Source organism: Eptatretus burgeri, chromosome 10 (genome assembly GCF_056783735.1).
Source record: "Eptatretus burgeri isolate ZD-2024b chromosome 10, Ebu_testis_v1, whole genome shotgun sequence".
NCBI lineage: Eukaryota > Metazoa > Chordata > Myxini > Myxiniformes > Myxinidae > Eptatretus > Eptatretus burgeri.
The window spans coordinates 102307606-102322707 of record NC_140970.1 but is presented as its reverse complement, the minus strand read 5'-3'; the positions used below and the strand labels follow the sequence as shown (position 1 = coordinate 102322707).

Sequence of the window (15102 nt, the reverse complement as noted above, 5' to 3'; positions counted from 1 at the left end):
TGTGAATGTTGCATCTGCTGGGTCTCAGTAGGCATGGAAATATAGAAGCATGATCTACTGTGACTACTCTTTCACCTCTTCCACAAAGACCAACAATGCTTATGGCCAACCGGTGAGCTCGACGAATCAACAAGGTGTGACAAACATATGGAAAAAGCTCCAGAAAGGAGGAGGTTACAGCAACATCAGTTTATACTCTTAATTGAACCCTTTGAACACTGAGCTCCTCGGATGTTTGGCTCCCCTACTCTGCGCTCCCTGGAGAAAAACTCGGCCCCGCTCGGGTGTATGGAGGTTTGAATAGCGGCTGGTAAACTGGCTGCTCAGGTACGTGGAGGTTGTAATAGCGGCTGGCAAACCGGCCGCTCGGGTAGATGGAGCTTTTAATAGCGGCTGGTAAACCGGCCGCTCGGGTATATGGAGGTTTGAATAGCGGCTGGTAAACTGGCTGCTCAGGTACATGGAGGTTTTAATAGCGGCTGGTAAACCGGCCGCTTGGGTGCATGGAGGTTTGAATAGTAACTGGTAAATTGTGGTAATTATTTTCAGAATTGAGATTCAAATAGAACCATTTTGGTAACTCTTCTTTAATAATATGTACAAGAAAACCTGAATTTTTGGTTTTACAAGGCAATACTAAGACTAAAGAAAAGCTTGTGCTCATATTTTCCAAGACATGAAGAAAAGTTTTACCAATACAGAACTCTGCTATTTGCCCCAACTGCACTGCAGTTCCCACCGAAAATAAGTTGAGAGCTTGAACTTGTCTGAAAAACCACCTTACCTGTGCCCACTCTCTCCAGATTTGACATGCACCTTTCTGGCCATAATACGCGGCTTTTCACCTTCACCAATATTTTCATCACCGATGATGTAACTGGAAAAGGCCAGCCAGGTCCTCCACAGAATGCCGTCCTCGACGTCCCAGCTGAGATGTACAGCCTTGAGGTCACCCAACTCGGTGCTCGTGTGAACCAACCACGAGTGGCTTTTGTTGCTCGAGAAGTCGTCGTACCTGACAGCACAGGAAATATTTGCTCAAGCAGACGGGTGGAATATACAATCAAATGTCATATCTTTTGTCCCAGTTACTTATGTAACAAACTGATGGTGCTTTCGAAATAGAATGATCCGATTGAAAGGAAGAGTTTGAATTTCAATCGTGGATGGGATCTTCCACATGAAATGAAACACTTTGTTTAATCCACCGAGCGTGCAGTTACATACGGAACTGATGCATTCTGCAATCCATGACCAATATTAGAGTGATGCATACAAAGGGGGAAATCTATTTATTTTAAGGGTTGGGGCAGGGGAGGGAAGCTTGGAAAAAAAAAGTAGAGGGTCTCGTTTTTAAGTATGGGTCAAAGCCCACAATATTAGGTCTGCAATAATAGATGGCCCCTAATATCGATGGGTGCTAAGCCGGTCACAGTGGAGTGATTTGCTCATGTGAATGCCAAGCATTTAATCAGCAGTGATTTGCATGATGTCCGTCAGAAATATGAGCCTAATGATGATGTACCAAACCGCTTAGCCTGATGATGATGCGGTTCATGCTGCTGAACCACTTTCTTGGCAAGGGTTATACTGGGTGGTTTGGCATTACCTTCTGAGCAGTCAATCAGGGCAGGAATTTAGAATTTGTTCAGGGTGTCAGCGATAGCTTGCTTACTCAGAAAAGACACCTTGGGATCTTTAACATCCACCGCCAAATGCCGGCAGAGGGGATGCCCAGTTTCACGTCCATCCCAGGGACGGCACACATGACGAAGCCTCGCCCTGCCTGTGAAACACCAGGATGACTGTTCGTAGCGAGGCTGACATTCAAACCCTGGCTAGACAGCTCAAATGTGAGTGTGCATACCTCTAGGCTATCTTGCCAGGCCGATATACCACTGGGCTATCGTGCCGGACACCTATGAGCATACACTGATGCAACCCCCAAGTATTTTGCAGGTGAAATTCAAGAGTATCAAAATAATTTTCTGCACCTTTATAATCCAGGTGTTTTTAGATCCTCGTGGAGGATCTCTAAGTCTTACTCAAGTTGTTGTTCTTCATCTTCTTCTTGCGGACTTTTTTGTTTCACAGCCTACAGTTTTCATCGAAACTTCCTGAAACTTGGCATATATATAGTATGTAAAAATACCCTGCGCAGACAGTAACGATCTCCGATTTTGAAAATTCCTCCCAGAAAAAAGTTAAGACGTCAAAATATCTCCGCTAATGGAAATCGCCTATAAAATTATCTCCGAAACTAGGCAAGCTTTTTGAATTCTGTTTGCGGGAATCGAACAGGGCATTAGCAGAGATGAATTACCGCACATATGATGCATCATTGTGACGTCATATCAATTTTTATGATCTCATTCCTATTTTTTGACATTTTTTGTTTCACAACCCAGAGTTTTCATCAGCTCTTCGTGAAACTTCCCATGTATATGCAGAAAGCCCACGCGCAGGCAGTAACCATCTCCGATTTTGGAAATTCTTCCTAGAAAAAAAGTTGACGTCATAATATCGCCGCTAATGGAAATTGCCAATACCATTATCTCCGAAACTAGACAAGCCGTTTGAATTTTGTTTGTGGGAATCAAGCCGGGCATTAGCACAGATAATTTATCGCAAACCTGATACATCACAATGACGTCATATTCGTTTTTATGACGTCATCATTAAGAGGACAAGGATCTTAGCTCATTTGAGCTTGTTTAATTACAAAACTAGCAGAAAAGTCCATAAAAATGATGGGCGACCCTTCTCTATTTTCACACTACTCCGTCTTGAAAACTCAGGCTAAATCTGAAATTACATACACAAACCTTCATTTATTACACAAATTCCTCATCCCTTTATTTGGGCAGTGTATAGGAAACAGACCACCGCCTCAATCGCTCCCAGAAATAATAAAACTAACTCTGGTTACATACATGAAGCAAAAACATGCCTACTGTTATGTGCATGTGTCATAAATACATTGTGGTTATACAGCTCGGATAATTCAAATTGCATGGGCCCATGGGCTGACACCAGAGGCCTGAAGCCGATGGCCTATGCATACTGTCACCTTTACAAAATGGTGGACGTATGATTTTTTTTTTTTGTTGTTTTTTTTTTCAGGTGACAATTGTGGTTGAATTTGGGCCTGCTGCTCCAACCAACGGAGTGAAGGCAGTCCGTTGATGGTCCGACAATCCATCCAAACATACATACGTCCAAAAACAAACTGGCTTTTACATATATACAAGCCGGTAGGCGGCCACGGGTCGCCGAGCATCCGATGACCTTTGACCCCTGATCTGAGTTAATCGAGTACTAAGTACTTACGAAATTGCAATCGAATCGGTTAACCCGTGTTGTATGAGCAAGGGGGCTTTGAATGGTCATTTTGCCCGAACAATGCACTCATTGACCTTTGACCCCTGACCTAAGCGAAATCGGTCAATATGTCCTGAGGCAAAGTTGTAGTACTCATTGAGTACCATGAACCTGCAAAGTTTCATTCGTATCGATGCACTCACCTGGTCACTAGGGTGTGAACGGTACCGATTTTGAAGGTTTTTCGGTTGTTGCTAGGGAACCAAAGCGTCCCTAGCAACCATCACAATTTCCATAGCACTCGGTCATTAGATGTACCTACCACCTGAGTTTGGTCAAAATCCGCCCACATTTACTACCAATTATGCTGATGACAAACGAACAAGTATCCAAACAGACAGAATTACTGACAATAAGGGTCACCTATTTTGGTGACCATATATATATATATATATATATATATATATATATATATATATATATATATATATATATATATATATATATATATATATATATATATATATATATATATATATATATGGAGATAGTCAGAATCCATTTGTGCGATCACAAAAACTACAAACTATCCAGGCTGATCTCAACTCGAGCCCCATGTGTCCATCTTATCCCCCCCCCACCCCCGCTTTGTCTTACTCTCACTCTGCTCTAATGTTGGTGTTTTATCCCTTTACATTTTGCTGCGTTCCATTCTGCTTTAGCCCTTCCATGAGCCTCGACCATGTACACAAGAAAGAAACAAAACAAAACCAGAAGGTGACAAGAGTTGGAAAGTTAACACCGATAATAGAATGTAAAAGTGTAGACTTACATCATCATCGACACTATTAAAGCTTGCAGGGAGGCACAGGGGATGACAATGGAAAGCAGTGAGGCGGCACGCTGAAAAACATCTCGACCAGTCACTTACAATGGCAGTGGGAGATCTTGAGCCGAGTTGAGGCTTCCATGCAAGGAGATGCGCAGAAACGGCTCTGAATCAAGTGGTGCCCCGTAAGGTATGAACATGTCCGATTTTACCTTGTAGTGATACACTGTAGTTGGGAACAAAAGCGACACAAGGTTAGATTAACGGAACAATGACTTCCCGTTTCACATTCTAAGGTCGATGACTGTAAAGACCAGCTTGTTCCTTGTTTTGTTTTTGCCTGTGTTTTCTCATTATTTCATGATTTCCTGATTTCCTCCTCGTCGTTTTGGTTTTATTTTGACATCTGCTCCCACCGATTTGAGGTCACACGCCTACATCTACCTCTGGCAATGTCATAGCTTCCCCGTTTACAGTATTCAAAAAGTTCATGGACACAACAATACAAAACAACAAACATTTTTGTTGATATCTGGCACCATGCTATCTTGAGAGCGTCGGTTCTCCCAAATGAGTTTCTTCAGCTTATGCAACAATCCTGGATGGGTGGCCATTCAGACACAAAATACTTGACTGAAAATGGCCAGAATTCGTCATTTGTTCACGGTTCCAGCGATCATCATGTGATCCATTGGAGCTGCGTTTTCAGTGGATTCGTTTTTCTCACCGGAATGAACGAGCTCGGCACGGTTAAGGAAACTTCTGGGATCGTGTTGAGTTCGCGGACCATGTTCTTCCTTCCCGTGTTGGACAGGTTCATGTCCAGAAGAGCTATTCTAATTTTCACATATTTGCGTCTCTTGAAGTTCCTTCTCGAGTTATTTCTCCCTGATTCTGGTTGAGTCTAGTGGATATAATCGAATGGCTTTTGCTGAATGGTGGCATTATATATTTTGACCTCATTGGAGTATCATTAGTTAAGATGTTATGGAGTTTGGACGGCCTTTGTCGCTCATACCATCTTGGTCTTGTGAAACGTTCTCCACAAGTGCCAATTCCTCAATTATGTTGAAGAACCGATATGCTCATGTGTGCTCTTCACGGTCAACGTGAACCCCTATGCCAGGGAGATCAAAATCTCCCATGATCTGGAAATGTCAGTAATGCTGAGACACGCTTCCTCAATAATGCTGAGAGACGCTTCCTCAATAATGCTGAGAGACGCTTCCTCAATAATGCTGAGAGACGCTTCTTCAATAATGCTGAGAGACGCTTCCTCAATAATGCTGAGAGACGCTTCCTCAATAATGCTGAGAGACGCTTCCTCAATAATGCTGAGAGACGCTTCCTCAATAATGCTGAGAGACGCTTCCTCAATAATGCTGAGAGACGCTTCCTCAATAATGCTGAGAGACGCTTCCTCAATAATGCTGAGAGACGCTTCCTCAATAATGCTGAGAGACGCTTCCTCAATAATGCTGAGAGACGCTTCCTCAATAATGCTGAGAGACGCTTCCTCAATAATGCTGAGAGACGCTTCCTCAATAATGCTGAGAGACGCTTCCTCAATAATGCTGAGAGTCGCTTCCTCAATAATGCTGAGAGACGCTTCCTCAATAATGCTGAGAGACGCTTCCTCAATAATGCTGAGAGACGCTTCCTCAATAATGCTGAGAGACGCTTCCTCAATAATGCTGAGAGACGCTTCCTCAATAATGCTGAGAGACGCTTCCTCAATAATGCTGAGAGACGCTTCCTCAATAATGCTGAGAGACGCTTCCTCAATAATGCTGAGAGACGCTTCCTCAATAATGCTGAGAGACGCTTCCTCAATAATGCTGAGAGACGCTTCCTCAATAATGCTGAGAGACGCTTCCTCAATAATGCTGAGAGACGCTTCCTCAATAATGCTGAGAGACGCTTCCTCAATAATGCTGAGAGACGCTTCCTCAATAATGCTGAGAGACGCTTCCTCAATAATGCTGAGAGACGCTTCCTCAATAATACTGAGAGGCACTCCCTCAATAATGCTGAGACACTTCCTCAATAATGCTGAGACACTTCCTCAATAATGCTGAGACACTTCCTCAATAATACTGAGACACTTCCTCAATAATGCTGAGAGACGCTTCCTCAATAATGCTGAGAGACACTTCCTAAATAATGCTGAGAGACGCTTCCTAAATAATGCTGAGAGACGCTTCCTAAATAATGCTGAGACGCTTCCTCAATAATGCTGAGACACTTCCTCAATAAGGCTGAGACACTTCCTCAATAATGCTGAGACGCTTCCTCAATAATGCTGACAGACACTTCCTCAATAATGCTGAGACACTTCCTTAATAATGCTGAGAGACACTTCCTCAATAACGCTGAGAGTCGCTTCCTCAATAATGTTGAGAGACGCTTACTCAATAATGCTGAGAGACGCTTCCTCAATAATGTTGAGAGACGCTTACTCAATAATGCTGAGAGTCGCTTCCTCAATAATGCTGAGAGACACTTCCTCAATAATGCTGAGAGACACTTCCTTAATGCTGAGAGACACTTCCTTAATGCTGAGAGTCGCTTCTTCAATCGTTTGCAAGAGACGGTCATTTGTTTTAGTTGCGGCTGTTGGGCTGCGATATACTGTATACTGTAATTCCAATTTAGAGTCGGTGAGGTTTTGTTTTTTTCGTGGAATTTCCCACCAAATAGAGTCCTCCAGGTCCTGTCTGACGAGAGACTCGACAAAGGTGGCTCGAAGTGACATGTGGATTTATCGGGCATCACCTCCACCACGTCTTGTCTTCTCTTGTCTCCCGATCTTGCTTAAATAGGTTGCTACAACAGAACTGTTTTATCATCTTTAAAGTTATATTATTTTGTTCATATTGATTTTCTGACCAGCATCCAAAATGGCCAATTCCCCTCTGAAATTGGAAAAAAAAAATCCCATACACTTTGGAATGCTTTTGCTTGCAGTTAGAGTTGTACGAGAAGAGACGAGTTGGATTCCAAAGAAAAATTACACTTTTGTATTTCTCCAAATATGTACATCATCCTGAAGTACCGCACTTCGTATGGTATAATTGCAGTTATAATGCAAGCCAAAGACATAAGGTTGCGATGCCATTTGTTACCGATAAAAGGTGGACTCGCCGCAGTCTGCAGGTAGAGACCCTTGTGGTGTATGGCATGTCTCCGAGCACGGTTATTCAACCTGAAGCAAACACGACATTAGCAGGAGAAACTTGCATAATCACATCAAATGTACAATCTGCTTATTTCATTGTTCTGCTTGTTATACGCATGGTAGTTTCCAAGTAATCATTCTGTCACTTTTGTGCATTTGTGTGTTCTCTTGGCCATTAAATTGCATTCTGAGTAGAGACTGCAGTGCTAATTGTTGAAAAAAAGTAAATAATAATGAACAAAATTGATTCACCCTTCCACACGCAGAAAGCGTCTGTCTGTCTGTCCTCCCCACCCCACCCCGATCTATACCATGACCCCTTCATTTTGTTACATCACGAGTCTATCTGCCGAGATCATGGAGGTTCACCGAAGCGTTCCTGCCAAGATTATCAGAACATTTCAGCAACGCAAGAAGTTCAAATTGAGCACTCACTTCACTTCCTTGCCCATCAAAGGGCAAGTGGACTTGTTGCATTTGAGGCAATTGCCTCGCTGCCATTCTTCTAGCGAAGAGCAAGGGTATGCTGGAGGTAGATATTTGCTACGAAGCGTATCCACAAATATGTGCACTGCACGTTCATGGCCGCACTTCAAAGTCTGTGCCAGACCTGAGAACACGAGAGAATGCACTTCATGTACGATTAAGGATTAAAATCTAGGTCTCTGCCCTGGCTGACATATGCTGTGGCCTAATGTCCCAATTCTTGGAGCGTCCTGTCGTTTACGTCGGTGGTGGTGTTGGCCAGTTTGGTATGTTGAGTCAGTCGATTTCGTGTTCCCACCACCGAGTTCAAAACTCATGATGAGAGGATCCCAATTCAAATCGCGGAAGCTGTGTTGACGTGTCAATTGTGCACTGTGTCCATATAATTCATGTTAAAGTACATTTATGTCTTCGAATAGTCTTGTTCTACATGCAGCTGATGGACAAGCTCCCTCATGAGCTGTAAAAAAAGTTGTAATAACAAACGTTCAGTAAGTAAAACAAGGAGGATCTTATGGACAATCCCCAAGGTGCATTTTCAAAGATTATTATATCAGTGTGGCCAGTGAAGCATACCCATGATGCCGTACTTTCCCACATTCTCATAGGCAATGGACCAGTCACAGCCTGGCTGATATGTCCCTCCATTAGGATAGAAATCTTGGTGGCCAACAGGCCTTTGGATTCCCATGCTGAAGTTAAGGCCTGCAGGACCGACGATTGAGGTATGAATGACGTCCACAAAAAGCGCATCATCTGGAGATAGGGATTTATCTGGTGGAGCAGTTTCAAAAATGGGTCCAGCTGGATCAAGGCCTGGAAAGGAAATTAGGAGAGGTGGATAATGTTGAAATATATATGCATCAGGTGTGTCAGTTTAGCATTTTGGCTTTCAGAATCGAAGTACAGTATTTAAAAGGCGTACACAAATTTGGGATTGGCAGGATAGCCAAATTGGTTGAAGCTCTAAGTTATCTGTAAATCAATCAAATTTATTCAGAAAAACTTATTTCCGGTGTCGTGTCAGCAAGGGGTGTCACACACCCAACATGTCCACCAAGTTTCATCCGAATCCGTCCACAACTTTTTGAGATATCGTGATATATCTCGTTTTTGGTCTAATCTCTCAATGGTGAAGAATCACTTAAACAATTGAAATATCCAGATCCGGATCCAGATCTTCACCAAAATCTAATCCGTTCATCCTTGTCACACACCCAACATGTCCACAACTTTTTGAGACATCTTGCACACAAACAAACAAACAAAGACAGAAAGGGGTAAAAACATAACCTCCTTCATCTTCGGTGGTGGAGGTAACAGACCAACAAACAGTCCTTCACAAAAACTTAGTGGTGGAATGAGATAGCCACTGGAACAACTGCACACCCACATTGAAGATAAACTTACCAGTAATGCGGCCAATCTGTCCACGGCTCACAGCAGAGCCAACAAATCCAGCCACATGAGCTCCCAGGCTGAATCCCACCAAGTGGATACGCTTTGGCAAGTACCCCCACTGCTCCTGTATTGTGGAAAGGAGGATAACGGCATTTATCAGGAGACTTCACAGCACCTCATTGGCCACATAATCTGACAGCATATTGGATCAGCTGCAAAACTTTTGCCTCAATCCAAGCATTGTTTGCTTCAAGCAAAGCAAATCTCAATATAAGAATATAAACACATAAATATATTTTATGAGGGTATATAACCCCTTCCTCTTGCACGGATATATATACAAATATAAAGTGTATATATATATATATATATATATATATTTTTTTTTTTTTTTGTATACCTTGGTCGAGGCTCGTATGAGAGCTAACACACAACTCACAGCAAGGAGGCATGAGACAAGAGGGGCGGGAGTGGAAGGGACAAAACAGTGGGGAACAGACACATTAGGTGAACTGTGGAAGGGAGAGGGATGGGGATGGGACGGGGAACGTGGCGAAGAGAAGATGGACATTACAGGGACTTTCAGGAAGGAAAGCAGGAGAATTGAAGGAAGTGGGCTTGGGTGGATTATCGGGGGTAGAAAAGATCGAGGATTTGGATGGGGGAAGATAAGAGGTGGTGGTGAACAGCTGTTTTGAAAGCCTGGAGGGAAGAATGGGAAAGAATAGAGTGAGGAAGTTTATTCCAAAGGCGGGAAAAAAGAGGAATGAAAAAGTGAAGATGAGGAGTGCTTCGTGATTCTGGTAGTTTTACCTCAAGGGGGTTGTTTGCGGACCTTGAGCGCCTTGTGGAAATGTGGTTGGGACAAATCGCAGAGAGAGCAGGGGGGCAAGGCTGGAGAGGAGTCGGTAGAAGACAGAAAGACCACCGACCAACCTGCGGTGATTGAGTGAGAGGCCCAAAGACTCAGCTTCATTGCGGGAGATGCCAATGATCTTAAAAGCCCTGGTTTCGACAGCGTGAAGCCGAGAAAGGTGGGAGGCAGGAGCACCAGCCCAGAGGGGAGAGCAGTACTCCATCAGGCTACGGACAAAAGCTTTGTAAGTAGTCAGGAGCTCAAGAGGGCCGAGGAAGGACTTTGCACGACGGAGGATTCCTCAGTCGGCGACTGGCTTTTGAGGCAACGTTGGAAATGTAACTTTCCCAGGAAAGGTCATGGCAGATAGTGAGACCCAGAAGCTTGAACGAAAAGACTTCTTCCAGAGGATTGTTGAGAAAGTGGATGGGGGGTTTTCTAAATGGTCCTTTCGAAGAGACATAGTGAGAGTGTGAGATTTGTGTGGATTGAAAGACATGTTCCACGTGTTGGACCAGTTTGTGATTTTATCCAGATCTGCAGTGAGCGAAGAAGCTGCTGCTTGCCGGTCTGAGGGATGACAGATGGTACGGCAGAGGGTGGAGTCATCGGCAAAGAGAAATAGAGGATTTTCCAGAGAGTCCGAGAGATCATTGATGAAAACCAGAAAAAGAACAGGGCCCAGAACGCTACCTTGAGGAACTCCAGCCTGCACAGGAAGAGGGGATGAAAGAACTCCATTTAGGGCCACACGTTGACTGCGACAGGAGAGGAAGTCTGCGAGCCATGAGTGGAGATGGCCTTGAATACCATGGGAAGAGAGTTTGGTGAGTAGGGCAGGGTGCCAGACTGTGTCAAAGCACGTGATATGTCCAGGGATACGGCTCGGATTTCCTGTCTGGCATTGAGGACCTCCATCCATTGATGGGAGAGCAGTAGCAGCATATCCAGGGTAGAGTGACCTGGTCTGAAACCAAATTGATGATTGGAAATCAAGCCATTGGAGAAGAGGAAGGATTTCATGTCTGAAGCGATGATGGATTCCATAACCTTGCTGATGATTGGGAGAAGGCTGATTGGTCTGTAGTTACAGGGATCTGTTTTTGCACCTTTTTTATGCAGGGCAGTGATGTTAGCAGATTTCCAAGCAGATGGCAGATGACCTTGGGAAAATGAGAGGGTGAATAGAACAGAGAGAGGGTGAGCAAGAGCAGAAGAGCAGGCTTTGAGGACACGTGGGCTGATGCCGTCTGGACCGGTTGCAGAATCCTGACTCGAGGTTTGAAAGCAAGCTCTCCACCTTGTCAGGAGAAAAGGATACAGAGTCCAGGGACAGTTGGGTGCGACTGGGTAAAGTGGGTAGAGATAGTGATGGGTTTGGGACACAAGATTTAGCTGCAAACACCGAGTTTAGACATTCAGCTTTATCACGTGTGGAATCAGCAGTGCGGCCATTTGAGGTAAGGGAGGGATGGAGGGGGAACATACACCAGAAACAGATTTGATTAAACGCCACCAGGATTTTGAGGAGGGAGAGAGGTTTGAGAGTTCAGACTTGAGATGAGAAAGATGTTGTTTTCTGGCTCTCCTGAGGGTAGATACACACTTGTTCCGAGCTTTGTGGAAAGAACTGAGATTGCCCTCAGTTGGGTTTGCTTTCCATGAGGCAAAGGCAAGTTGTTTCAGGACAACTGCCTCGCCACAAGCTTCAGTAAACCAAGGGCGGGAGGAAGGGTAAGACAACTGAACACGAGAGGGGATAAATCTGTGCATGAGGGAGAGCAAGTTTCTTTGAAAGAATTCCCAGGATGAGTTGATGTTTGAGAAAGTAGTGAGAGGAGACCAGTCTGTAAGTTTGATGGCTGCTCGGAGACCCTGCCAGTCGGCTTGAGTGAAATGCCAGACTCGACGGCGGTGAGGTGGTTCTCTGATAACAGCCAGAGAGATGTCCACTTTAACAAGGACGTGGTCAGAAGAACCAATTGGAGCGAAGGAAGAGCAGCAGATATTGTCAGGGAAATTTGTCAAAATCAGATCCAGAAGAGATGGAGTACCATTGGTTGAGATCCGCGTCGGGAAGTTGACCGATTGAGTCAGTCCCAATGAGTCACAGAAAGCTTTTGCTGATGTCCCATGGCAGGTGAGAGAGAGGTACCCACACCTAGCCAACTGGCGTGATGACAATTGAAGTCGCCACATAAGAGGAAGAGAGAGTTTGGATGAGAAGATAGAAGATGGTCCATGTTTTCGGAGAGTGAGGTGTAGATGGAGTCATCACTGTTCGGTGGACGGTACAGTACACATATAAACATGAGGTGGGAGTGGAGGGGAAGCCGAAGCCAGAGGTATTCCTGAGGGTGTGGGGGAGTGAGAGCAGTGCAGGGAGAGTGAGGAATAGAGTCTTTGATGAAGAGAGCAACACCTCCACCAGGACGAGGCTCAGGTCTGTCATACCGTAAGAAGGAGTAACCAGGGAGAGATACTTGGGAGTCAGACACGTCTTGGGAGAGGAAAGTTTCTGTTAGGCAGATAATGTCTGGTTTGTCAGTGGCAACTGTGGTGAATTAACGTGAATCAAGGGACATGACGCGGGATCACATGTTGTGCGTCTCGCGTATAAGGGGATGTCTCTCTGCGGCACGAGTGATTGTCCCCGGGGCATTGCTATTGACATCGGCTGTCCACTTGATGCTCGTTAACTGAAGGTGCTCATTGACTGGTGAGAATGGAGATTATATCGAACTCCGTGCTTACGCGGATTAGTCTGCAATGGTTAACTGCACATGTATACGTTTCTGCTTATGTACTCCTAGCTGAACCTGTATTTCCTGGTGTGTCCACAGAAGCGGCTCCAATCAAATGGAATAAAGCCTAAACTCTGAAGGTTCATCTCTCGCTCTCATTTCAGCAACCTGTAGGGAAAGATCTGAAAGGTTTGAGCGAAGGCCCCGGATATTTGAGGTCCACACTTTTAATGAAGAGGTAGGGGAGGAGGCTTTGGGTGCAGGAGGTGGAGGGGGCGGGGGAGGGTAGGACGAGGGACGAGGGGGGGAGGTAAGGAGGGTTGCTGAAGGAGTGTGGGGTATTGCAGAATAGCGAGGGGAGGGGGCCGAATGAGGAGGAGAAAAGGCTCTGTGGTGCTGGGAGAGAGGGGGGACAAGAGACAAGGAAGATGGCAGTTGAGGATTTGAGGAGGTGGAGTGAAGAGATGGAGGTGAGAGGGCAGTGGAGGGAGGCAGGTTGTTGGATGAGAGGGGGGGCAACTTAGAGAAGGAAGAGTGAGGGGGATGAAAGGTTGGAGAAAGGTGAGGGGGGAATTTTTGAAAGAGGTGAGAGGGAGGCTTGGAAGGAGAAGAGTGGGATGGTTGCTTTGAGAGTGAGAGTGAGGGGTGAGGGGGGTGAGTTGGCACTGAAGATGGAAAAAAGAATGGTTGATGGAAAGCAAGCATCCATGGCAAACTGTGGTTTTTAAAAGTTTTAGGTCAGAGATGCGATTTAACACAATTCTTGATGGATGCAATGAAGGCGAATTCAGAGCATGGAGAGAAGAAGCGCTGTAATAGTTGGATTTTTTAGGCAAGGAATGAAGGAGAGGTCGAAATGAGAGCAGTCTGTTAAAATAGCAGAAGAGTAGTGCATTGTGAAACAGTAAAGAGTGCCACATGTGTGAGAGAGGAAGATGAAGCATTATGAGATCGTTTTTGTTGTTAATATTAATGTATGAGAGAGTTCAACAGATTGGGTCATGGAAGTGTAAAAAAAAAAAAGAAATCGAGGAAGACGAGGAGGAAGTTAAGAGGAAGAAGAAGTAGCAGAATCGGGAGAAGGTGAGCGTGTTGTTGTTGTTGTTGTTGTTGGGTATTTTTTTTTTTTTTTTTTTTGAGATAAGAAAGAGATTAGTTGGGAGAATGGGGGATGTTTGGAAAGTGGGGAGGATGAAAATTGAAGGTAATGGGGAGGATAGAAATTGAAGGTAATGGGGAGAAAAAACAAACAACAACAAAAAAAAAAAACGATCGAACACCGAGTGGAACCGGTAGGCCTCAAGCCTAAGACTAGGCCTCAAACACCAAGTAAGAACGTCGACATAAATACTCACAAAATAGCACGATTTTTGAAACAAAACCGAACCAGGAACACACATTAACATGTAGGTGAGAAAATTAAACAGTTAAAACGGGACAAATAACAACCGGAACTTAACTTTGAGAACATCAGCAGGGAGCCCCGAAGGAGACCTCTTGCCGCTCAAAACCGGAACCGGAAGTCCGATATATATATATATATAATTTTAAATATATGAATTCAGTATACGTGTGTATATCTATCGATCTATCTATATATTAGTAAAACTCTCATCATGTATGTATGTATGTACAGTATGTATGTATGTTCCCGAAATACAGCCAAAACGGCACACGATAGTGCAAAAATTTTCGGCCCACCTTACTCACCATTCTCATGCGGTGTGCAGTATCAAGTTTCGTTCAAATCGGGAAAAGAAAAGAATTATTAAAAAATAAATTCCCGATTCAGTCAAGTACTCTTCGGGAGAATTTGATCAATGCAAACAACCTCAGCGGTATAGTTCACTGGAGCTATCTTTTTTTCTGTTTTTTTTTTAAGGATTTTTTTTATCAACTGCTGTCACAACGGGAACCCAATGGGTTCATGGGTCGTCTAGTATATATAAAAAAAAATTTAAAAATGTAAATGCCGTATATATATATATATATATATATATATATATATATATATATATATATATATATATATATATATATATATATATATATATTTTTTTTTTTTAAATACGCAAATGCAGTATACATATTGTTATGGTTGTGGAAATTCACAGAACACCATTCAGGTTTCCCGGAGATCAGTTATGTCGATAAGTGAGTGTTCAGATTAGATTTCCCCACCGATGTTTAAATGGCTTTGTTCGTGCAACCGGGCTGTGATCTTTGAGTAAGCCGTTATTCTTTTGCTATCGTTATTTTGGAACAACCACCTTTCAACAGCCACGCC

General features: G+C 44.0%; 1 protein-coding gene across 8 annotated transcripts in view; it reads right to left on the bottom strand.

Moving 5' to 3' along the window:
* The window catches only part of LOC147019320 (lipoprotein lipase-like), a 157304-nt gene that overhangs the window by 11994 nt on the left and 130208 nt on the right, over positions 1-15102 (bottom strand). For all 8 annotated transcript variants that reach the window (XM_085899717.1, XM_085899716.1, XM_085899715.1 and 5 more), the window contains 6 exons: positions 9225-9339; positions 8391-8630; positions 7764-7938; positions 7276-7355; positions 4253-4376; positions 785-1015 (listed from right to left, as the gene is read on the bottom strand). In XM_085899717.1, coding sequence (XP_085755843.1) covers positions 785-1015; positions 4253-4376; positions 7276-7355; positions 7764-7938; positions 8391-8630; positions 9225-9339 — 965 coding nt within the window. The remainder of the gene's footprint in view (positions 1-784; positions 1016-4252; positions 4377-7275; positions 7356-7763; positions 7939-8390; positions 8631-9224; positions 9340-15102) is intronic.